Raw genomic sequence first — 26,754 nt, forward strand, 5'->3', positions numbered from 1 at the left:
CTCTGTTCACTATATATTGGTTACTAGGAGGGGCTATTATGGTGTTTCATTTGTGTTGGTCACGTGGGCCCCACTAGACACCTAGCCCGCACCTGACAAATTGCCATATTATTCATGGACTTTCCACTGCTATCCAGTATCATTTATATATATCATTGAGGAATTTCGACCAATTTGGATGCATCATCTTTTTCCTGTTTCTTGCGTATGTCGGGTAGCAGGGGGTCCCGGAACTGAAAGTAATGAGGTTCAGCCCCGGGGATCCTCTGCTTCATTTCTATGTAAAAAAAATTATAAAAAATAATAAAGCAGCGCTTAGATATCTTCTTTAAATGCATCTCTTTAAAAGATCCATAATCTAGAGCAGGGGGGCGCAAACTTTTTTCCCTGCGCCCCCCTGCCGGCTGTCCCCTCACTCCCGCGCCCCCCTCCCAACCCCAACTTACCCGCGCTCCGGCGTAATGACATCACGTTGCCATAGCAACGTGACGTCACATGACCTCGCAGCGTCATTTTGACGCCGCGTTGCCATGGCGACACGAAGCCGCCGGAGCCACGGTAAGTTAGATTTACAGAGGCCCTGCAGCTCCCCCGGCACTTAATTCAAGTGCCTTCGGGAAGCGCGCGGGGCCTCTGTAAACCCCGCGCCCCCCGTCGGCAGTGTCGCGCCCCCCCTGGGGTTCGCGCCCCACAGTTTGCGCACCGCTGATCTAGAGCACTGTCAGTTCAACTATATAATTAATCCCGGTACTTTTGAAATAGAATGTTTTATTCTTGAACCAAACAAGGGAAGGACAATCGTTAATGTTTTATATTTGACTAAGAAAAAAGTTTCTTGTAGTACTCGCTGTAGCGGGGGGAAAAAATGGCGGTGAAACCATATACTGTCAGGGGTCTGATTCTGTGGTAGGTCCCATTGTGTGAATGAACAGGACTTATATTTGACTAAGGCAGAGGTAATCAACTCCAGTCCTAAAGCCCCTGCCCAACAGGTCAGGTTTTCAGGATATCCCAGCTTCAGTACAGGTGGCGCGATCAGAGGCCCCGTCAAAGAACCACAGTGTGCTGAAGCAGGGACTGATTGAGCCACCTGTGCTGAAGCCGAGACTGAGTGAGCCACCTATGCTGAAGCTGGGGTATCCTGAAAACCTGACCCGTTGAATGTGTGGGGGTAGGGAGGGGCTTGAGGACTGGATTTGAGCTCCCCTGGACTAAGCCATCCTCCCTTCACTCTCTCTAAATATATTTTTGTAGTGACAGCCGCAGCTGTTGTCAATGTTGAGATTCTATGAGGAATCGTTTGCTGTATACCTTTCAAGTTCCATGTTTTACTATTCTTGTTCTATCTTTAAAATACAAATAATGTTTCCTGTTGTAGCACTCCTAGTGAGAAAGTAATGATGATCGATTTTAAAATATAACTTTTAATAGTGTAATAAATATAAAATAATGAGGGACAAAAAACACAAAACTAATACTAACGCAAGTCATAACCAGAATACTTTACGCCTCACATGATATAGGAGGTGATAAAGTTATCTTTCTAGACTTGGTGATAACAAGAGGCAGTGATGGCAGACTTGAGACAACAGTGCATAGGAAAAGCACAGCAACAAACAGTTTGCTTCATGCTGATAGTCACCACCCTAGACCCTTAGTGACAAGCATCCCGGTGGGCCAGTTCCTCAGAGTTAAGAGGAACTGTACCACTGAACAAGAATGTGAGATGCAGGCACAACTCATGCAGGCAAGATTCGAGGAGAGAGGGTACAGCTCAAATTGTATAAAAAAGGCTTACCATAGGGTGAAATATACTGACCGAACCACTCTCCTCAGTAAAAACAAACCATCCATCACAGATAAAACAGTTAGAATAGTAGGCACTTACAATAACCAGTGGTGGCCTATTCATGCCATACTCCAAAGACACTGGCATGTCTTATTGGAGGACTCAGGCTTATGCAAGGTTTTACATTCAAAACCATCAATTGTAAGCAGACGATCAGCCAACCTAAAGGACATCTTGGTACATAGCCACTTTGAAGGGGGAAAAAAAGTCAACCTGGCTGGAGAAAAGGCAAAATGGCAACTTCAAATGCTAGGGGTGCAGAGTGTGCCAGTATATGAAGTAACAAAAGACTTTTCCAACTGGAATGACTCCTAAGACGTGGCGTATGAGAACTGTACTAACTGGTGTGATATACCAAGCGGTGTGTGTATGCAGTAGAAAATATATTGGTAAGACCTTCCGTCAACTCATAAGAAGAGTACTCGAACATGTAGGGGACATTAGGAATAAGAGAGACACACCACTAGCTAAACATATGAATGCACATCCTAATGGTGACCTCACGGGACTGTCCTTCAAAGGAATAGACCATATCCCTGAGACCGTAAGAAAGGGAAATTGGAATAACGAACTGAAATGTGAATCCAAATGGATTTACACGTTGGGCACCCTCTTTCCACATGGCATAAACGAGGGGGTTTGTCTTCTCACCATTTATTTAAACGTATGTCTCCAATATATACATACATCTGGCAGAATTATATTACCAATATAGTCCAATGCTCATGACATTTATCTGTATCCAGCAGTAGAATTCTGTACTTTTCATACCAACTGATGCTGGATATGGTGGCCTGAGAAGAAGAGAATAAATAACACTCAGTTTGTTTACTCATATTCACTAACACGGATATGCTCTTACGTGACCAATAATTATGATCATATTACTGACCAGAGATAGCCCTTCCAATTTTGAAATACCAATAAGAGTATCTAGGTTAAAACTAATGATCTTCACTAACATGAGGATTCTCTCTAATAATTAATTAGTAATTCCAGGCACACATTATAAAATTGATCCTGCGCCGGTTCGGGGACTCTCCAGCTCTCTCCTCTCCTTTCGGGCGGAATTTGGATCTGGGCACCAACAGGAGGAGGGAGTGCAGGGCCCCCCAAAAAGGCAATCGCCTTGCCCTAAGTCCGGTCCTGTAAAAATCATGTAAGGATATTCACATTAATAGATGGTAGATTCATTTTGATGTTACATTTTGGAAAATTTTGATTACTTGCCATTTAATATATGAACCTCCCCTATATTACATCTCTGGAGAATATGTTGTGCCAACTGCATTCTTTATAAGCCAGCTATAAACTGGAACAAGCAGATACATAATCCCACAATTACATCCAAATGGTTTTATGTATTCACCTGCTGGTGGTTCTTGAGAACTGGAGTTGGCCACAACTGTCCCATTCAGATACTGAAATAGGGCTTTTGCTGGAGTGGAAAGAGAGCAGTGGAAAATAATGCCAGATCCAAGACTATGTTGGTTAAATCATACCTATCTCTGGCGTTACACCCATGCAGACACTACAAAAGCCCTATTTTAGGGTGTGGACAGGAGTAACACCAGGTTCACCTCCAATGTTACTATCCCACATTACCTTAACAGAGTTTAGTGACTAGTTGATGTAAAGCCTCATTTGCATAAGATCTCATTATCAGTAATGTCTGTTTTAGTTAAACTATGCTCTATACGGGAGAAACATGGTTTTGCATTGTTATTGTTATTGTCTCTAGTTTGTTGGGTACAGTGTTACTATTAACATGCCATTTACTTCGGTTAAAGTGGCTGGACAGAGTTTAGTGAATTTGTGCCTCAGAGGATAAATGAGCAGTCTTTACATCATTGTTGGATGAGTCTACGTATCAGTGTATAACCTCGGGAAACAAATCAAAACCTTGTTTCTTAATGAGCTTGCGATGGGCATAGAGCTATATACTGTGATATGCCAAATAGGTTAAACATTGGAAGGTTAATTATCCTGGGCAGGGTGACCAGATTTTCAAAAGTAGAAACTGAAATAATGTGTTTAATAAATAATGTTATCACTTAAAAATAAATATTAGAATGGTATTTGTCTAATAGCTTCCCCATTTATGCTGTATTATCGATTTATTTCAGTTTCCTACTGAGTGTAGCAAAATGACGGTTTGTTTTATATTAATTAATCGTTTCATTATATGATCTAATCTAAATAAACACGCACTGTCTATTTCTAGGGTTTTAAGGGAGAAACGCTAAGATCTGGGAAGTATTGTCATCCTAATCCTGGGAGAAATCTGATTGCCCTCACTGTAGCTAAAACATGATTATGAGACATAATTGGCAATTTTTTTTTACTGGGGTTTTTTGTTTTGGATTCGGCTAGATCAATATAACTATAAATATAGGATGAGTATCTCGCCCATGTAGAATGTAACAGTGGTTGAACTTGATTAGCATTATGTATTTTTCAACCTTAGGCCGCGCTTACAGTGCCGGTGACAGCGATGCGACGTAGCGGCAAAACAAATGCATTGCGACGTCACGTGCGCTTATAGTAAGCGCAGAGCGACAGCTTGGTCGCAATCGCTGGAAGTCATCTCAATTTGATTTTTCCAGAGACCGCAGCGTGACGTCACCGTTGCCGGCACTATAAGCGTAGCCTAATATATTTAGTAACTTCACTAAGTAACTATCACACTTTATATTATATAGATAATCAAAATCTGACAAAAAAAATGTTTTGTTTTAAATGTTTCCTTAGAGATATGAAAATTCCCCTTTAAACACGAAGCAGATACAATATTTCTCACGATAGGAGGGAGATGCCTTCTTATACTGTATACTAACCAAAACCCTAACAATTTCTAGCAGGTATCTATGGAGCACTATAGTATTAAAAGTAAAGTTACTATAGCAAGCAGGCTTTCCAAAATGTTAAATGGTGTTTTTAAAAAAACGGAGTAAAATGGATTGTTGCTTTAAGATTACAATTATATTTAAGACATTAATCTCTCATAACCTTGGAATCTCTGGGGCCTTTTGAATAGGTAATCTGTTTTGTGCCTCTGTAGATGTTTTGTGCAGCATACGTTGTGATTCTGGCCTTACTTCAATGTAACAGAACACAGTGCCTTAGCGAAGGGGGAACAATTTATGGTGGTTTCTGAAGACAGAAGTGAAATTGTTTCTAGCAGATGATAAACTGCTGTTGCCATTTTTGCTTGTGTTCCAAGGGTATTTTTTTTATGGGTTAGTGTCTGAGTGGGTGTAGATTGAGGAGTAATGCTTGGATATTGGAATGAGTAACAACCCTGATACAACGGTTCCCCGGGATGCAGCCACTCTGAATATGACCATATATATTTAGCCTATCAATCATTTGATAGAGATACAAAGTAAACTAATACAGGCCACCATGATGGATATCAGATTCTATATACAGCCTATTGTATGAAATAAAGGAGTATGGAGGTAGATATGAAGCTAAGGCCCCTAAACGTCAACAACTGTGTCACTTCAAAGAAGAAAAAAAGAGGAAATAAAACATGAGCTAAAAGCACAAAGACAAAGAATAGAAGAATAACATAGTAAATTCAAAATAATTGATTGCCTTTTTATTTCTCAAGTTACATCAAGGGACGGGTTGTTCGCTAATGGTAGTGCAACCACCCCAGGCATTTGTTAAGTATATTAATTGTGGTTTCAAGTAAAAATTAAATGCAAATACATCAATCTAGATTATAATACTATACATAGAGACAGTATACCAAGCTACCATCATGTATACCTCGGATAAGGTTAAAGAGAAGAGACAGTGAAAGGATGGAGGGAACATGGGTAAGAAGATGGCACAGGGCAGAGAACATAATACATTGTGAGACACCAAAAGTGTCAAAAGGACAGTGAAGGAGTTAGAGCAAGATATCAGGGAAATAGGCCTCCTGTCCTATATTGCCATCCGTTTCTCTCCTCCCATCTCCCTGTCTGATCATATGGCACCCGCACATTTATTTATAACATGTTTTACCAGGAAGTAATACATTGAGAGTTACCTCTCGCTTTCAAGTATGTTCTGGGCACAGAGTTATGAACTAACTAACACAAACAGGGCAAATAAAGGAAAATGCTTTTGGTCAAATAAACATATTAAAATGTGTCATGCTAAAAATGCAGTGGTCATGGTGCTGACTTTCGCCAGTTATCCCCTTTCAAATGTTGTAACAAACACTTCTAAATAATTTCAACATTTTCTGTATGCTGTATTCTGTATGCTGTATGCTTCGATCCAGTGTCCGGATTTTTATGGATATGGCAGGAACGTGAACAAGGCTGTTACTATTCAGAAATTAGGTTTGACTTTTAGAGGTTCATCTTCACCGTCTCTTTTGCTCGGTTATGGGGTTCAGCTTCACATGAGCCATACAGGACTTTCGGCCTCTTTTTGCTGATGTGTTGAGACCTCAGCAAGTAGAAAAAAAACAAGTTTGTTCATAAATTTAAGGCTTCTGTTTAAAATCAAGTCACATAAGAAATGACATTTGCCATCATCAGTGGACAGCAGATATATGATATATATTGACTACAGTAATGAACGGAACGGAATCCGAAGCACCAGTGACCCAAAAATTGATTGTTGGACAAATAAATGGATAGATCAGAAATCACCACTTTTCAAGCTAACTTGTGTTGTAAAACTGCTGAAGGGCGAGTAATTGTAAATTTAATGGACTGTTTAAAACCTTAAAACCGAAAGTCAAGGAGATGTTAGCACTGAAACTGCTGGAGCGTGGCATTGATCCATTACTAAAAATAATTTGTCCCATGTGAGGATTTGTAGGAGTTTATTACTTATCTGTAATCTTTCAACAGGTTAATAAAAATTTGACATTCAAACTGAAAAGTTTAAAAAAAAGTGTAAAAAGTGACTTGCAAAGTCTTTCACTTGAACTCTGCAGTAACAACTCTATTCTCCGTTAAATGCTCAGTGGGTTTTGTTCCTGTATGACAGACCCCAAAACTTAAATGGGTTTTCAGATGATCGTGGGTGTGATCACGAGGGAAACCCTAATCCATCCTCAGGCTCTGTGACACTGCACTCCTTTGCAGGTTCATGTCCCAAGTGACTCTTCTTAGTGACGTACAGTCACACAATAAAGGCTAAGAGATGGGTTAAACTGTAATCATGGAAATGGTAATTGTGTAATAAAACAGGCAGCAATAAAAACAAAGAATCAACATAGGTGGTATTACTCACCATATCTCCCATTAACAGTCTACAATTGTCTTTTTTCTTTGGCGTTGGTTGATAACTTGTCTTGCTAACATGCCTGAGATGACCTCTGCTGGTAGACGCTCAACATTCTTCTGACAAAGGCTTCTCTTCCCCCTGACAGCAGCAGTAAGAAGCTCTGGTACAGTACGGTAGCAGCAGCTAGGATTTTTAAGAGAGACACAGTACATAATATTATTTCTGTGTTTCATGGGAGTAAGTTCCTTCTTTGCAAAATAACCTTTATCTAAATTATTTCATTTTTTGGAAATATTTTTACTGTTCAGAAGATATTTTTTTCAATGGTACAGCAATGGTTCTGTTCTAAGGGCCCCAGGTTTTCTGTAATTACAGAATATTTCTTTTACTGCATAATATTTCACAATTTAAAACGTTCAATCGTTCCACAACATTGTAAGAAAGAAGGAGGACAGAGACTGAGGCCTCACACAAATCATATGGTAATAAGCAATTTACAGTGCCATGTAAAAGTGGACTAATATTACTCGTAAATGAAATTATATGGTTGTATTGGTTTTAATCTAGACATTATTTAACAGACTAAGAGATATGGAAAACGGAAGCTTTGCTATATCCTCTAAAACAGCCGTGCGCAAACTGGGGGGGGGGTGTCTGGTGTCTGCGGGGGGCGCGGGGTTTACAGAGGCCCCGCATGCTTCCAAAAGGCACTTAAATGAAGTGCTGGGGAAGAGGCGAAGGCCTCTGTAAACTGCACTTACCTTGGCTCCGGTGGTCTCTGGAGACACGTCGCCATGGGAACGTGACGTCATGACGCCGACGCCGGAGCCGAGGTAAGGGGGGGGGGCGGAAAGAGGGGAACAGCCATCAGTGGGGCGCAGGGAAAAAAGATTGCGCTACCCTGCTCTTAAAGTTAGTTATAAACAGTTTGAAGGTTCTTAGGACCGCGCTCCAGGCATACTGAAAACCTGACCTGTTGGGGGGGCTTGAGGACTGAAGTTGAGTACCCCGATTTAAACCAATGATGCCCCCCTCCCCCCAATGAAAAAAATCATGGCTGTTGAGTTCCTTCTCAGTTCTCACCTCAACAAAACTGGGGGGAGAGCGCGGGACCTCTATAACTGCTGTGCCCTCCCCTCCTACCCCCCAGAAAATCTAGCGCCCCACCTGGGCGCCCCCCAGTTTGCACACCGCTGGGTTATAGCATACTCCTTCACACATCTTATGTCTCCCATTGGTAGAAGGCTGGGTCTGAACCAAACGTAACCCTAACACAGCACCCACTCTCAGGACCCCACTTAACCCTGGTTACAGGCTTTCATCTCACAGCAACGAGGAGTGTTGCGACATAGGCCCCACCGGAGGATTAGGGGGAGGGGTGGAGTAGGATTAGGGGAGGGGTGGAGTAGGATTAGGGGGAGTGGTGGAGTAGGATTAGGGGGAGGGGTGTAAAATTAGGGGGACGGAGGGAGTAGGATTAGGGGGAGGAGTGGAGTAAGATTAGGGGGAGGAGTGGAGTAGGATTAGGGGTGGAGTAGGACTAGGGGGAAGAGTGGAGTAGGATTAGGGGGAGGAGTGGAGTAGGATTAGGGGGAGGAGTGGAGTAGGATTAGGGGGTGGAGTAGGACTAGGGGGAAGAGTGGAGTAGGATTAGGGGGAGGAGTGGAGTAGGATTAGGGGGAGGAGTGGAGTAGGATTAGGGGTGGAGTAGGACTAGGGGTAAGAGTGGAGTAGGATTAGGGGGAGGAGTGGAGTAGGATTAGGGGGAGGAGTGAAGTAGGAACATTCCCAGTAAGAGTACCCATTGATTTATATAATTCCCAATAAAGTCTCTTACATTCCATGCGGTAATATACTTGTGAACACACCTGAAATAATCTTAGTTTAGCAGATATGCGGTACGGTTTAACGTGACATTACATTACAGTAGGTTAACCGTTAACGCTACGTTGTCAATGAACGGAGCTTCGTGGATCTGAACCATGGCCAGCGAACACTTCCCCCCACATGCCTAAATCATAGAGAAAGATAGATGATCCGGCAAATTGGTGATCATAATTTACATAAGAGAGCATCAAGAATGTTCAGTCCCTTCTATATACTGTATGCATATACTATTTGGAGAAAAAGAGTGGGACTAAAACTGGCAGACATTACAACATTTTGTACATAAAATAGGTACCACTGTAGTTTCTCTACTCGTGCTGGACAAAGGTACTTCCAAACAATTCATATGATGGTCTCCTAATTTATGCAGTTTATCACACATACAATAAACAACCACTTCTGTTTGGTAGGTAAAGCTGGTGTGAAAAACACATAGCGTACTTGCTAAATAAGTTCAGTTGGAGGGTATGAAACTGTATTAATGGGATTAATAACTAATATCTTCTGAAAATAGATGTTGGCAATATTATTAAAGGGAGTGTTTTTTGCCAAATTATTTTCTGGGAAAGAGTGTATATTTAGTTCAGTTGGTAAAGACAACAGCTTCCTGGTCTTTCCTTCCTGTATTCTCTCTCGCTCGTACATTATTTTGCTACTATAGCAACATCGTGCTAAAGATCAAAGCTCAATCACTGAGCATCTTTATTGCTCCTGCTAGATCAAAGTTCAGCTACAAATATTAAATCCAGCGTTACGTCTTCATTAACCAGAACGGTTTCACCGTGCTGTAAAACTGGAAGATGCCATCAAAACAGAAGACATTGTTATTTTTCTCTGCCTTTGTAGCAAGTGTTGGATCATTTGCATTAATTTGTACAAGTTTAGGAACCAGAGAATGGGTTTCAAGTAATGTTCGTTTCACTGGAGGAAATATTTCTGGCCTTGTGATAATCACACATGGACTTTTTCAAGGAAACCATGAAAAGGTTGTGACTGAAGGAATTGGACTTGGCTCAACAAAAACGCCTTTTCAAGGTAATTGTAATGTATAAAAATGTATGTATATCTTTAGTTATATAGTGCCATTAATGCACATAGCACTTCACAGCAATAATACATGTGACAATCATATAAATAACAAGTAATACAAATTGTAGTGTATGTCTTTATTTATTAATGTACATAGCGCTTCACAGTAGTAATACACGTGGTAAGCAAATAAATAACAGATAATATAAATAACAGGACATGGGAATAAGTGCTTCAGACATAAAAGTAACATTAAGGAAAAGGAGTCCCTGCTCCGAGGAGCTTACAGTCTAATTGGTAGGTAGGGAGAACGTACAGAGACAGTAGGAAGGTGTTCTGGTAAGTGTGTCTGCACTTCTTCCCACATAATGCGCTTCAGACATAAAAGTGATACTTCGGAAAAGGAGTCCCTGCCCCAAAGAGCTCACAATTTAATTATAAAAATGTATAGTCTAAAGCATAGAGAATAAATGTTTATAGATAAATGTATGAATCTGTAATCTTACATGTATAATGTAACAAAATCTATCCATTGTCACTTGGCAAGCTCAAATGCATTTGAAATATGAAATCTTATCAGGTTAATATAATCTGTAATATTGCTCAAATAGATTGGTGGACATTAGAAATTATCAGAATTTAGTAGAAATTGCTAGAATTGCACAAACAATCTTTCTTTAAAAAAATCCCTTTTTGCTAAAGACCTATAGGCTTAGATTCTATTTGTAAGAAAGGTAATAGATTATTTTGGTTCTTTCTCAGAAAATAAGTGTAGGTTAACATTGTGTCTCCCAAACATTCTACAGCACCTTCACTCCTTAAATCCTTCTGCTGGCTCTGTATTCCATTTAGGAATGTGGACTTCCCTGGAGCTAAATGCCACTATTTTCTGCTCTGGGGATTCCCCCCATTACCCGAGATACTTACCGGTGAAGTTAACTAGTTTAAATCTCCCTCCAGGGGAAACAAAATGGCTGTCAAATCTCAGGCCAATAGGAAGCCGCAACATCATCGGTTGTAGCTTCCTATTGGACAGTCATTTAACTTCCCTTTAAAAACCAGGAAATAATAGTGGTAATTGTACCAGTGGGGCCCCCGAAGCTAACAATAAACGCAAACAACGCAGTTCAACTCAGGAGGACTACCTGGTTCCAATCCTGTAAAAATGGGAGGTTAGTTAGGGTGGATTGTGTGTGTATGTATGTATGTATGTATGAATATATATATTATATATACATATACATCAAATATTAAAAAATAAAAAACTTTTTAATTATTAAGCTAGGCTAAAACGGTACAGGTACAGGTAAAGATAACTCTCTCTCTCTCTCTAGATAGTTAGGATATATATGTATGTATATATATATATATATATAGTCAATAATGAAACAGTTGGCACACACATATACTCCAGCAAGTCCTGATGCTTATCAATATGCATAGACTAAATATATTTACCAGATGTGGGTCCAGAATTGAAGAGAGCACACAGATAGGTATAATCCAAAAATATGTATTATGAATACAGGGCACCACAACCGACATTTCGGTCCATGTAGAGGCACAACCCTGTAAATAATGGTGAAGGCTTCATTTTGCAGAGCCAGTATAACCAACCTCACACTGATGAGACCCATTAAGGTCGAAACAGCTGTCTGTGGGTGGGTTTACTGGCTATGCATCTTAACCCAGTCAGTGCTCAAAAGCTGTGATATGCAGCAAGCATCAGTTTACAGGGGACCATGTCATATGGTTTTGAAGCAAAATGTGACACTGTGTGCTCATTTGCATGTCATTTCCCAGAATCCCTTGCTGCAGTGGAAGCACTGTGTGCTGGGTGATAATGGTGAAACAATGAACAAACACACAAGAGATTCCCCCTTGAATGCACTCAGATAGGTCAGTGATAGTGATATGATTAGTACATTAAAAAACCTTTAATCACATATAAAATGATGTTGTAAAGAGGGACAAGGTAAACATAGTCCAGGACCAGTCCCTATTGGCAAACCAAAGAATCTTCCTGCAAACAAATAGACGGAAGATAAATACAGATAGCACTACATCAAGACGCAGTGGGCCAAGTGGCGAAGGTAATCACTCATAGTTACCTACAGAAAAAGGTGCTAATCCAAATAATTGATGTCCTTATGTCTAAAAAAATCAGCAGACCTCAGCGGATGCAGGCTGCTGATACTGAGTCTGTAGGGGTGAATAGCTTGAAATGAGCCGGTCCAGTGGTAAGGACCTAATATCAATGGCCCACACTGGAGTATGATGTAGTGTGAACCCAGAAACGGTGTGAAATACACATAATCAAAAACAACCGAATGGTGCACATAAAAAACACATACCCGTACGTAACTATACAGATGTGGGTATGGTACCTTACGTAATAGTGTAGGTTCCTGTCAAGGGCAGGCGCAAAATGTGCTATACTAGTGCCCTGAGGCACGGTTCAAAGACCGTATCCAGTTAACGCCTCCACAACATTGTGACAAATTGGGGGGAATCTCTTGTGTGTTTGTTCATAGTTATCCTCATCCCCTTTTGCACCATCTTTTGGTCTTATTCATACGCTCATTACTATTATTTTTCTTTATACCTCTGCTGATGCGGGAGCACCCCCCAGTCCCCTTCCCCTCCCTTCTCTCCCATCCCTGGAATTTCCTGATAATGGTGAAAGGCGGGGTTGCAGACCTGTCTAAGACATTCAAATGAGCATACAGTAATATTTCCATTTGATATATATATATATCTATATATATACACACACACTCAGGATCCAGCAGGCTCGACTTAATAAAGGTGAATCAATTTATTGGAAAAGATCAACATTTCTGTCAACAATATGACATTTATCAAGAAATATATATATGTATATATTAATATCAAAAACATACACATGAAATTAATGATTCCGTTTTACAAGTACATGATTAAGTTTAATATTTCATTCATTATTATAATATAATCATTTATCTATGATTAGGTGTAATATTTATTTGATTTTAATCACAGTCTTCATTCAGTTTTTCAGAAGTTGGCAGACTCGAGCAGCATTAAAGTTGTCCAGACCATGATAATTGTATTCCTAGTAGGCGGTCTGCTCTGTTCCTTCTTGAGTTCTGGGATTACTTGCTTGAACAGTGTAAGCAACCCCTACCTGACATACTTAGGACCTCTTGGCGTCTACATATGGGCGTCAATAAATGGTGAGCATGCACTGCCGTTAATTATAAATATTATAAAGAACAATTCTTTTTTCTGTTGTATATATTTACAACAAAAAGAAAGTATTATAGGAAATATCACACAAACCATTATCATATTAATATTCTCTTTCAATTATTAATAGTACAAAGAATGGTCGAGGAGAACAAGTTCTGTAGAAGGAGGCCAACATTATTAAGTATAAAAAACAAACATGAAACAAAAATTGGAAGAATAGACAAAGTTAGTCAGGCTGGATTGGAAGGGAACAAGAAGAGATGTTTAATTTCTTTCTTAACCCAGAAAGAGCGGGTACTCTTTATTCTGGGGAAGAAAATTACCCATCACACATTAGTGGCTACAAGATAACGTCCACTCAAAAGAATGGATGCTGATGGGATACTCCATCATGAATAACTATGTTGAACATTGATCCGGTATATTGTGTTAACCTTAAATAACATGGTGTTAAGCATGTCTGACCTAATGGTACCGTTACTCCCATCCAGACCCTAAAATATAGGTTTTGCTGGAGAAAGAGGTACAAGAGTACCTGTAAATAAAACTGAACACACCTGAGATACCTGGGAAATATGCCAATTTAAATCGGTTGAATATACTTTTTATATACCAATTATCATATTTCCCAGGTATCTCAGGTGTGTGCATTTTTGTTCACAGGTATCTCTCCACAAGTCGTTTAGAGGAAGTGTTTGTGAAGGGCTATGTCACTTGGCACATTTATAAAAATAACCTATATCTCAGGGTTTGGATGGGACTAATGCCACCTTCAGGTATGACCTAAATAACGTAATGTTATTCCCTGCATTAGTGCATATTCAATGTTAGGGAAATGCTTCTTTTTTGCATTTCAGTAGAACTAACAGCTGTAGAAATGTAACCCATACACTATTTAAAGGAATTAAACTGGGTTAACGTTAGGTTATTCCCTCTAGTGGATAAGTGTTACTATGAACCTAATGTTAATTTAGTTCCAGTCCACAGATCTTTCATTCTAAGTAATGATAGACTGTCGTCACTTCTAACATCTTACAAATATCACTCTTAATATATAAAAAACAATATTTTTGCATTGAAAAGATTGGTCCATAAACTGTTTTTGTATAGCATTAACCCAAAGGAGTACTTGCAGTGTCAGTACAACCTGTAACCTCTCAAAGGTACCGCTATGCCTAAGGGATAAATTGGTATGGAATATGGCAACAATGTATTTCGATGGTGGACAAATTACAGATCTCACAGTTTTATAATTGTTTTAGATTAAAGCAGCAATACAGGTTTCATTGTTTTAAAAAAAAAATATTATTATTATTATTATTATTATAGGATTGAAGCAGGGGGTCTCCGGAGCTGAAATGTGTTAGTTTCAGCTATGGGGATCCCCTGCTTCTAGAGATATTTAACTCCATAAGGGGTGCCGGTATCTCAGTGGAGTTTAAATGTCCTGGTCACGCGGGCCAATTGGAAGCCGCATCGGGACATTTAAACTCCGGCATTCAGTTAGGCACACAGTTCCCTGGCTACATAGATACCAGCACCACTACGGAGGTATCTCTGGAAGCACAGGGTCGCGGGACAGAGTTCAGCTCCGGAGACCTCCTGCTTTAATCCTGTAATAAAAAAAAAAATCACATTAAACCTGTATTGCTGTTTTAAAGAGGTGATCCAAGCAGCACTTAAAATAAATAAATATATATATATGTTTTTGTTTTAATATATGCAGCCTTTGATTACCTTTATTGAAAACTAATTACCTGACCTGCTGGTCGATTAGTTCTCTTTGTTTGATCAGCAAAGATCCTGGTTCCCACTGTTCACAAAATGACTGCCTTTCAGTTTCAATCAATCCTTCAGTCAGTGTAACTCAGCAGCTACAATGTATTCTTATATTACTAAGATTTATTTATTGAAACAGTTTGCAGCTGGGAATATTGGCAACAAATGATCACAAACAGGAAAGTGTTACAAAGATCTTGCACTGCTTGGGAGGCGGGCTAAAGCCTGCTACAGACATCAAAGGATGCTCCGTATATTAAAATTAATCAAAAATGGCATTAAGAGTTGAATAATAAAAAAAATGCAGTAAGTATTATCTTATACCACAGAACTGATGTATTAAAAAAAACATAGGATATTGCATGGATTGCTCCTTTAAGCCTTATCAATAACAGAGAGGAAAGCAATAAATTGCAATGCGTTGCTGCCCCCTCTGTCACTGAAGGGTTAAGTGGCACATTAGATAGACATTTAAACAGGAGATTATTTTCAAAGATAAAATGAATCTACTTGAAATAAAAGGCTCACAGAAATTCACAGTGACCTCCCAGAAAAGCTAGTGGCAAACCGATTTGCATATTTATTGTGTAACTAACGAGTTACTCCTCTGCCTGACATTTAAACCAAATCAGCTAAACATGCAGGGAAAAAAGCCATTACACACTGAGAACATTATTTTAATAGCCATTGATACTTACTGTCCTATCTATAAAGGCTAAATTACACTCTCTTTTAGTCACTTTTACCTACAGGCCTTCTACAATTGGGTAATATGCCCTCAACTGTGAAGAGCAAAGTTGCACCTTGTCAATATTATTCTTCCTTAATGGATATCTAGGGATCTTGTATCAAAGTAAATGAACTAATCTGCATCCCATGTAGTGTCACTTAGCAACACATATAGGAACAAGAACGAGGTGTCGCTCAGCCGTGTAACTGTACCATTCACAGTCTGTAAGATATTCAAGCTACCTTGGGGCCCACAGTACAGTATGCGCTAAGATTTAAGTTAACATGTTTTGTGCATCAAAATTTCAGTGTTAAAGTGACGCAAGCCTCCGCAAAAAAATGTACGTCTTTTGTGTGAAGACTTCAAAACAAGCGACCACCAAAACAAATAAAACAATTGTTTGGGTGCAGAGGGAGAAGTTTGAGCTTAGTACATCCAGTAGAGGTCTCTTTTTGTGTGAGTTGAGACTAACCCAGCTTATCTGGGAATTCAATAATAATAACTTTATTTCATATAGCGTGTTTCTCCCAATGGGACACAAAGCGCTTCACAATTACAGTATAGTGCGCGGTACGCAGCACACAGGAATTTTTATAGACACAGTCCCTGCCCAGATGAGCTTGCAATCTATGTCGTTGGTGCCTTGCCCAAGGTCACAAGGAGCTGATACCAGGAATTGAAGGGGGTTCCCAGGGATTCAAACTCTATCATGTTTAGAGTCAGTGTCTCACTGAGCCACTCCTCCAGTACATTTTACAGGAGAAGACAAACATGGTCAGAGATTATTAAAATGATACAATTTCCCACTTATGTCTGTTATGTATCTTTCCCTCTTAACTTAAAATCGTTGTATTGTTTACTGTTAGTGAAAAGTATTAGGTAAAATGTTTGTCTAACTTTCTCCTAAATGTTTTTTTATTTCTAGGCATCTTCATTCTTCTATCAATTGTTTTGTGCGCTGTGAACACAGAGATAAATGAAATGTCAAAATATCTGGCAAAAGTAATGGATACCTCCGGAGATGTGTTTTCCAAAACCCAAAATACATATGGATATTCATTTTGGCTATTGCTATTATGTATCCTTTTAAATATTGTTACCATAGGGATCATTTATTATTATCAGCACGTAAGATACAGCAAGAAGAAGGAGCAAGAAAGGCCAATGGAAAATGCATCCAAAGATGTTATTTTATTTTGAATGGAGAATCCCCTAACGCATGGATTGGGAATTTGAGCAATGAAAGTGACTAATTATTTAATTTAATTGTTTTTATTGCCAATATCACCAAGACTGCCTCACAATAAAACAGCATGCTCCCCTGGACATAATTGTTTTAGAAAATAAAAGTGCTTTGGTGCTCATATAACACTTTACTCTTCCACGAATATTAAACTTCAGGTTTCAAAGCCTCCCTACTCAAGAACATATACTGTACACTGGACAGCATCAAAGTCTTTGTCAGTAGCTCATAGCTGTGCAATGTACAATGCACATTCCCATTATGTTCCTCCACAGGAGGGATGTGTATTGAAAAGACATTGCAGTAGAATATATGAAAAGTACATTTAGCTGTGGCAAATGTATTACATGCATTGTTGTTAATAATGAATTCCTCTTTGTTATGTCACTATATATTTCCAACATTGTGTCAATGTCTTGATTAATGTAATTAAATTGTAAACTAAATTCAAACAATATTTTCTCTAAAAAAATAATAATAATAATGATAGAAAAAGAGCAGAATTCTGCATGAGGTTTTTACATTGTGAAATTCAGAAGCCAACTGAGATTACAATGAAACCTGATTTTAATGGTTTGTTCAGATATACTTTATAGATAAAGAATACAGTGCAATTCTATCAACATTAGATGGTATAATTGGAGGGTATATTACCCACGGTGAAGTAATACATTCTAGCAGAAACCTCCAAAAACCTACATTTCTGTCCCTTTTGCTATTATTATAGTTTGAGAATAATGATGGAAATTGGTTAACCCAGGGTCAGTCAGCACCCCGGTGCTGGAACCAGAGACAAGCCTCCATAGAACTGCTCTCCCTGACACGTTATGTACGAACAGTGAACAAGGATTTACATTGCTAGATGATACTGTCTATCCCAGGGCTGGGCAACTCCAATCCTAAAGGGCCACCAACAGGTCATGTTTTCAGGATATCCCTTCTTCAGCACAAGTGACTCAATCAGTGGCTCAGTCTTCGACCTGTGCTCAAACAGGGATATCTTGAAAACCTGACCCTTTCGTAGCCCTTGAGGACTGGAGTTGGCCAAACCTGGTCTAACCCTACTTTTTATTTACACGTCTTTGCTTGATGAAAAATGTGTGTGTGTGTGTATTGTATTGTATGTCTTTATTTATATAGCGCCAAAAGTGTACTCAGCGCTTCACAAAGAATATAGTACAGGGAATTTTAAAAATACAATAAGTGCAGCAAAAATCAGACAATGGGAAAGGAAATCCCTGCCCCGAAGAGCTTACAATCTAAGAGGTTTGAGGGGAAACTTACAGAGACAGCAGGTGAGGGAATAAGTGCTGTAGATGGGTGTTAAATGAAAAGGTTAACACCATTTAAAGGGGAAGAGATGGCAGGGAGGCGTAGGTGAGATCAGGTGTGTATGTCTGGCTTCAGGCTTAGGGGAGATCCCCAGTGTTTGTGTGTCAAAAGCAGTGTTACTGGGTTAGTGACCTCAGTCATGTATCAAAAAGTAGACAAAAAAAACAAAAACAATGCTACATGCAATCTGATAAATTATATAGGCTATTTAAATACTATGTGTTTTTCTTCTTGTATGTAAGGGTCATTTAGTTAAATTCTTTGGCCAAAGCATTATAAACCTGTAACCTGTAAACTCTTTTCTGCAGGTCCTACACTACCTGTAAATGTTCTCTTCAACTCTCAGTCTTTGACTGAGCCACATGTGCTGAAGCTGGGATATCCTGAAACCCAGACCTGTTTGGGGGACTTGAGCACCCCTGGGTTACACTATAATCATAGCAGCATTGTGAATAAGCCCCTGACTGAGTAAACAGAAAGCGAAAGGTGAAGGTAGAAAGAAGTGTGTGTGTGTGTGTGTGCGTGTCTACACTTCCCACTGATATCTCCTAACTAGCATGTTTCTGTTCACTCCAACAAATTATTACTGAATCAGTTTAATATTTTATTTCAATTTAGAAATTAAGAAAAGAAAAACTTTTTTCACGCTGTTTGCTATTTACATAATAATTTATGACCGTAATATAGCACTATGATATACACATAATGGTTACGGCAGAAATCGTTTTAACGTTGTTTAGCCAGCTATTAAGTGCAACTCATAAATGTTAATTATTAATTACCCATTTAATTTTGTAGTGCCATATTTTGCTCGTCTCTGTGTTATGCCAACCGTGAGAACAGTGTGTATACTAAATGTCAGTGTCCCCCAAAATTGTATACCTTGTTTATTTGTGTGAATATGATTTATGGATTTAGGCAATTTTTAAATGGGGAAAATTGTGAAATCCAGAATACTGAGCACATCAATAAAACATGTTATTTAGTTTATAAAAGCAGCAGTCCAAGCTGTCGTTTTTTAAAATTGTATTATTTTCCCCTTTAATATGTGTATCAATAGAATACACACAACAATAATTAGTTAGCTAAATTGCTGATCGATCAGTTCTCCTGTGATTTGGTTCGGTGGTTCACTAAATGGCTGTCAGTGCAGCAGAAGAGGACCAAAGATGCAAAGTTCTATGGGGAACATCATGTGACCAGGCAGTCACTAGATACGACTCTCTTGGCATTTAATTTAAATGCCTTGGGGAACAGCGCAGGGCCTCGGTTACCGCCGCGCTCCCCCTAGAAAATCTTGTGCCCCCAGAGTCTTTTTTTCTTAGAATATCTTCTAATGTGTAATTTGCCATTCAGTGCAGATTTCTTTTTTCCATTATGCTTAATGAATCAGGGGTAATCTGACACAAAACATAGCGGATGTGTAGAAAAACACATACTTCTCTACACTGGTACATAACTAAGTTATTTCAACAGTGTGAATACTAAAAACATTTGGTGCTATACAGACTTGCAAACAAAGATTTACTGATTTTAATGCTCAATCCTGTTGGAGTGAAATCATAAAAAGATGGTGAAATGTTCATTCAATGTAAATATAAAGTATATGTATCCAGTAGACGTAGAGGAGAGTATTAGATTAGCCTGAAAAAGAAACCATTTATTAAGAGAAAATAATTGAATGACATATGTGCATTGTAGGTGACTTCAATGATACAGAACTCTTATGACCACAGACGTATTATACAGGTCCCCAAACCTGCCTTTCCCCAATCACACAGCATACAGTGCTTCTACACTGTGTCAATGTATCTCAGTGGCCGACTAAAGGAGCCCCAATATCAGAATCGCAAGACAATATTTTGCTTTCTTCTGGAAAAAAATGGGAGGAATAATCCAAACTTGAGGAGTGGCAGGTTAAATAGTGAAGTAGGTTCAGTCCTTGAGCAACAGATCTTCTAATGCTATGCTATGTTTCAGGGGTAGTCAACTCCAGTCCTGAAAAGCTACCAACAGGTCCGGTTTTCAGGATATCCCTGCTTCAGCACATGTAGCTCAGTCAGTCCCTGCTTCAGCACAGGTGATTCATTCAGTCCCTGCTTCAGCACAGATGGCTCAATCAAAGACTGAGCCACTGATTGAGCCACCTGTGCTTAAGCAGGGTTATCCTGAAAACATGACCTGCTGGTAGCTCTGCATGGACTGGCATTGGGTACCCCTAGTGTATATGCTCTGTATTTGGGGTCCTATTACACCAGACCAGACATGGGGTATCCATGTGTTGAAATCAAAACCATGTACAGTACAACAGTCAATTTCTACAGTAGCCAACACACTTGGTTTGCAAATAACAGACATTACCCATGAGTGCGGATACAAGGCCTCACACAGCTGCTTCATTCTCCCCACTATCACATATCACAGTAGTTAAAATGCAGACATGGGTTTTGGGTAGCGACATGTAAGTGAGCAACCACTGATGATGAAGTCAGTTTTACCTACTCTTAATTTTCTATATGGGTTCTCTAGAGCAGGGGTGTGGAAACTGGGGGGTGCAAGATTTTTCAGCGGGGGCGCGGCGGTTGCAGAGGCCCTGCGCTCTTCCCCCAAGGCATTTAAATTAAATGCCAGGGGACCGCGTGAAGCCTCTGCAGTTTCCCTAACCTTGTCTTCGGCGATGCGTCGCCATGGTAACGTGACATCATATGACCCCGTGAAGTCATTTGACGCCGGAGAGACGAGACAAGGTTATGGGGAGGTAGGGGGTGGGGGCGTAAGCAGGGAGGGGTGGCGCAGTGGGGAAAGATTGTGCACCCCTGATCTAGCGCTTTTGCCTGATGTGTTACACAGATGATACAGTTTAAGCTGGAATAAAAAAATATAGACCTAATAAACCCACTGAAAGACAAGTGTTTTTGGACTCCTCACTTTGAGGTTGGATGGTGATGCTGGTAGTGGTTTTGGTGAGTAAGTGACAAACACTTCCAACATACAAAGAAAGAATAACCATGATAAGTCTATCTGCATGTGTCAATGGGGTCAATGGAGCAGATTTGGAGAAACACTTATGGGTTTGTCTGTCTTTGCTGTACTATGGCTATTTTATTGTCACCCTAACACAATTGGCTAATTGGTTTGCAACCACTACCAGCTTCTCAATGCAAACGCACTGACCAAACTCAACCTGAGGAGTCTGGAAAATGTAAGCAAAGACCTAGCTACTGTATATGATACAGCAGACAAGAGCTTTAGAGAATGGAAGCTAAAGGTAACCTGTTCAAAAAGGAGCAGGCAGGTCCAGGGATGACTATTTGCAATACAGACAATTAACCTAAGGCTGCATCTTTTAGCCCATCCTTTGTGCATTGCTGATTACTTGGGATGGGTGATGTTAGTCCAAGACAGGCAAAATAAATCAATGTCATGAAGTTTGTATTATTCATTATGGTCATAAATCATTACAACACAATCTGGATTATTGCACATCAAATTACATGTATATTATTTCTCCATTGACAAACATACAAATGTTTTCTTCATATCACTCCAAGTATGCACCAATTCATATTCTATTTGGTAAAAAAAATTCTGGGGAAGATGCTGAATTTTCAGTGTAAATCCTGTTCACATTGTTTATTTATATATTACTAAAAGTCCATGTGTACAGAACAAGGGTAAAGCAACTAGCACCTCATAGCTGACTTCACGTGAAGATATGAGTACAGTACTGTACCTTAAATGCTGCTGCCATCTAGTGGGAGTATACTGTACATGGAATATTTTCCTTTGCTGAACTAGTCTTAATTTTGAAGGAATGAAAACTGAATGACCTGGAACTGTTAAAGAAGCGGTCCAAGCGATGCATCTGTTTTTTTTTAAAAATAGGATTGAAGCTGGGGGTCTGTGAGCTGAACCACATTCATTTCAGCTCCGGGAAACCCTGCTTCCCGAAACGCTGGGGTTGCCGGCTGGGTTGTGTGGGGTTCTCGTAAAGGTGGCTTAAATGTTCCGTGTTACAATAGTAAGCTGGGATGTCCTCCCTCGCGGCTTCCTATTGGCCCACGTTCCCGGGAGATTTAAACAGCCCCGAGATACCGGCACCCTACGAAGTTAAGTACCTCGAGAGGCAGGGGGTTCCCGGAGCTGAAATGAATGGGATGAAGTGGTTTACCCACGAAACATGTAGGGTTAATCGCTTGTCCTAAGCAGCTTCCATAAACTGTGATATCAGACGCGGGGAAGTACCGCACTGGAGAGTCGGTTGCCAGTGGTCCAGGCGTGAGACGCGAGTAGTACACGGAGCTGTTATTTGGGGTCAACTAAGTATTAAAGATGCAGTTAATTCTGGTCAACGCAATTTTTTTTCAGGGACATTTACTAGGAAAATGCAACAGTCTTCATCTTCTATTGACTTGCATTGGTTTCAGGGGGAGAATGGAAAAAAGGAGGGAAATTATTTATTCTTACTTATGTAGCGCACTTTCCCCCGCCCCTGGGAGATATGACGGCTACCTTGTATGTGGTGCGTTACCTGCAGCCCACAGGAGGCCTGGGTCTCTGCTGCTGGGAGCCTGGGTTGTGCCTGATCTGTCGGGTGACAGCGCCTCCACCTGTACGGGATCCTACTATGTGGAATAACCCTGTTACAGGACCCCATGCAATAAAACACACAACGGTAAAAGTAACAGTTTACTGCATGCATAGAATAACAATGGCACCAATCCCACCAACTAGGCCACGCACGGCCGTACCCTCCAACACAGTGTCCACAACTGGTAATTCAGTCCCCAAAGTACCGAGGGGTCCTTGGGCACCCAACCACCCTGGGGTCCACAAGTAGCCACCCACCCACGTGTGTGAGACAGCACTGCCCCACTAGCATGTGTACAGTTGGTGCACTTGTCGAGGAGGTACCTGCCGGGTGCTCCAACACCCGGTAACGCCACAATGTAAGGATACGATCCACTGATCCAGCGATGGTTGTGGTCAGCGACGAGTCCGCCTCAGCATTGGGTGGTATCCAGCTGGAGGGTCCCACACTGAAGATAGTCTCTCATATGTAACTGATGGCCTGATCCCAGACCACTGGAGGCCAGGATGCAGCCGTGTCCCTCACACTGGTACTACAGGGGCAGTTTCCCTAACTGATGGGCCTGTCCCTGCAGCAACCACAAGCTGAGGTGAATCGGGCCTAGCTGGGGCCTTAGGGGGTCTCTGGCCTAGTGCAGGGGCCACTGACACCCTGCACACGCACACCCTACCCTTCTAATGTCCCAGCTCGACTGACTGGCGTGGTCTCAGCGCGCAAAATGTATCCGTTACTTGCAGGGCAATCCGGGCAACCTATTGGCTGCTTTGGACCATGTGTCCTGCATCCCCCAGAGGCTCATGGGACATGTAGTTCCTCTTGCGGAGCCTCTATGTAATAGCCGCCGCTTGTCCTGCCATTGAACATGTGCTGAGAATACTAATATGGCCGCTGGCTATCGGGACCCTTCTGAGCATGCACTAAGCTTACTGTGCATGTGCGCGCATTTCAAGATGGCGGTCCCCGCTAGCCGGGTGCGCCGCGGACCTCCGGTGACCCGTTTGCCTTTCCTAACCGCCCACAGGCTCCTGCATCTCTTCCCACGCTCCCCTGACTCCGCTGCTGTCGCAGCTGCTACAGGAGGTGGGGACAACCGGGGGACTAGGGGAGACCCAGGCTAGACTTACATTTGAGGAATCTACTGTTGGCTATATGGTTAGTTTCTCGGAAAACCAACTGAGTTAATTAAAAGAACATTTCGGAAACATTAAAACTGGGCAATTTATGTTACTTCTTGTAAATGAAACACTGCTAACAATTTTCACATAAATTTAAATTTATAATCATGGTTAGACTTGAAACTTGGAAGCTACCTTACATGACCTTATATGACCTTACATTAGACAGGCGTGGCTCAGTAAGTAAAGACACTGGCTCTGTAAACATCCTGGTGTGAGACTTCAAGCTCCTTCTGAGGGACTTTAAGATCTTATTAAGCCTGCGGACATCTTTTTGAGAGATATCCAGCTCCTCAGCGAGACTATGAAGTTCCTTTTTAGAGACTTCCAGTTCTGTGCGGCAACTGCTAATCTCTTGGTGTGAGGCATCCTGTTCTATGCGGAGAGTATGAACCTCATTCTGCGATATGTCCACCTCTGTCCGGATACTATTGACCTCCTGGCGAGAAACATCCAGCTCTAACTTGAGTGTATGGACTTCTTTCTGGAAGATCTCCCGCTCGGTACCTGGGCTGTGAAATTCTTTCTGGGAGACTTACAGCCCAGCACGGAGACTGTGAATCTCTGTTCGAGAGACTTCAAGGTCCGTACTGAGGCTGTCAACCTCCTTCCGAGAGCCTCCGAGCTCTGCACTGAGACTGAGAGACTCCTTCTGAGGTAGTCCAAGCTCTACACTGAGATAGAGGGCTTTTTTTTAACCTCCTACTGTTTCTGATGCAAGTCATCAATAACTTTGTCCGAGCGGGTCTGTTTCTTGACTATGGCAGAAATAATAGTGTTTGCTGTCTTCAACTCAGTCATCCGGTCTTCTAAGTCACTACGTAAGCGACGCTCTGTATTCATCACTGTCCCACAGTCAAAGGCGATTGAGAACAGATCACTCAGTAGCTTGGCATTCACTCATATCTCCTGTTTCAATCATTTACAGAGGAGATCAGAGTCCTGTCTGTCACTTTTCAGGGCATCTTCAGGGCTGGTCAAGGGATCGTCACTCATTGATTCTGGCTCTGCTTCCCTGGTATAGTTTGAGGGTTTCTCACTGTCAGCACCAGACAGACACTTCTTTGGGGTACATGACTTCTGCCTTGGGCCCTCTGGATATTTGGTCATCCGCGGGACGAAATCTCCATTTCCTCTAAGCAGTAGGGCATCTCGACCCCTCCCCCCCTTTTCCTCCATGGGATCTTTGGACGTGTCTGATCCTTCCATGGTAATTAGAGAACCTCTTTTCTTTTTCCGCCTTTTTGCTTTGGACGACTCTGTTCCATCAGGGGCACTGGGTCTCCTTCTAGGTTTGGAACGTCAGCAGTTTCACAGCATCTACCATGCTTTTCTTGCAATTGCATTAGCTGGCAGGAATTTTTGGGGTCATAGAGACCTGTTTTTCAGTGCGTACTGAGTTTAGGCACCTCCACCATCCTAGGGGTGTTTTATGGCTGCGTCTTGTTTCAGGTTCCCCATAAGAGATATCTTCATCCATATCCTCATAGGACCGGAAGGGCCACTCTTCCGTGGGGTAGGGTTGATTATAGGAATGCCGCATCTTGTCCTCCATTTTGGTGGTATCAGGTGTATTTTTCTTCCTGGCCTTGGGAGGCGCTATTGCAGCTGTTTTCACTGTATTCGCTAGAACCCCAGCTGGGAGTCCTGCAGGTGGGCAGAATTTGCTTGCAGAGTCTGTAGCTCTCACAGGCGTCTCTGTAGACCTTTTTTTTCTTTACTTTGGTATGTTTTGAAACATTAGCAGTACTCTGCACACATTCTTTCTAATCAGTGATACTGGATGTGCACTTGCTAAGTAAAACTTCTGTACCTTCCTTGTGACAACAGTGCATTGCTTGCTGCTGCTTCCTTGGCTTGTTGAAAAAAATATTCCACTGGCTTTTACCCTTTTTCTGGGGCTACGTAGGGATCATCCTCATCATCCGAATAAGGCCTGAAGGGACACTGCTCCGTGTGGCTGGGCTCTTTACATCAGGAACACATTTTCTTCCCCATTCTTGCAGAGTCTGTATTTGATTTTAGCAGGGCGGCCATTTAAAAATCCCATGTTTTTTTTTTTTTAACAAGTGGTGGGGTAGACTCTGGTCACAGCATCAGTCCCTTGTGTGGGTCACTGTCTGTCGCAGTCCTCCCAGTCAATTTGTGGCGTTGTGGCTTTCTCCAGTGCAGTGTAGTTCATGCCTGAATGTGTAGCTCTTTAATTCTGGTCACTTCTACCGTGTTTTGTTGCTCCGACTGTTGCAGGAACGTATGCAGGCAAAAGCACAAACATTTTCACAGGCAGTCCTCGGGCCCCTTTGAACTTCAAGGGCCACCTCTCATCCCTCTTCAAAAACCATATGTAAGAGATGTGTGCAGAGGTATGCAAAATGGAGAACGTTTTTAGGATGAAATTAATATGGATGTATTGCCTGTTCCTTTAAATAACACAGCAAACAAAAATATACATAAAACAACAAACACCTGTCTCTGTGTAAGGGCTAACTCACTCCCCAGTCCCTATCTGTAAGACTGGAAAGGAAGCCCCTTCTCAGTATACCAACCCCAAAGTCTCAGTGGTGCCTTAAAGCAGTGGCCCTTCAGGTCAGTGGTGTCCAGGTGTCGGTGTGTTGGAGTGTCCAGCCTCTGGCAGGTTCCTGGGTCCAGGAAAAGAGGCCTGGTCCCCTT

At 41.2% G+C, this 26,754-nt stretch overlaps 1 protein-coding gene across 1 annotated transcript; it reads left to right on the forward strand.

Annotated features, from left to right (window-relative positions):
- The first annotated feature begins 9,718 nt into the window (after positions 1–9,718).
- CLRN3 (clarin 3) lies at positions 9,719–17,432 on the forward strand. The gene is made up of 3 exons (XM_075612248.1): positions 9,719–10,009; positions 13,036–13,218; positions 16,669–17,432. Exons 1-3 carry the CDS (start codon positions 9,775–9,777, stop codon positions 16,941–16,943), a joined length of 693 nt encoding a protein of 230 aa, XP_075468363.1. The 5' UTR covers positions 9,719–9,774; the 3' UTR covers positions 16,944–17,432.
- Positions 17,433–26,754: the final 9,322 nt, after the last annotated feature.

The sequence above is a fragment of the Ascaphus truei genome, chromosome 8 (assembly GCF_040206685.1).
Source record: "Ascaphus truei isolate aAscTru1 chromosome 8, aAscTru1.hap1, whole genome shotgun sequence".
NCBI classification, from domain to species: Eukaryota; Metazoa; Chordata; class Amphibia; order Anura; family Ascaphidae; genus Ascaphus; species Ascaphus truei.

Coding starts and splice junctions, on each gene's coding strand:
- CLRN3 (XM_075612248.1), top strand. CDS start 9,775: ATGCCATCAAAACAGAAGACATTGTTATTTTTCTCTGCCTTTGTAGCA. Junction 10,010..13,035: donor AACAAAAACGCCTTTTCAAG/GTAATTGTAATG, acceptor GTCTTCATTCAG/TTTTTCAGAAGTTGGCAGAC. Junction 13,219..16,668: donor CATATGGGCGTCAATAAATG/GTGAGCATGCAC, acceptor TTTTATTTCTAG/GCATCTTCATTCTTCTATCA.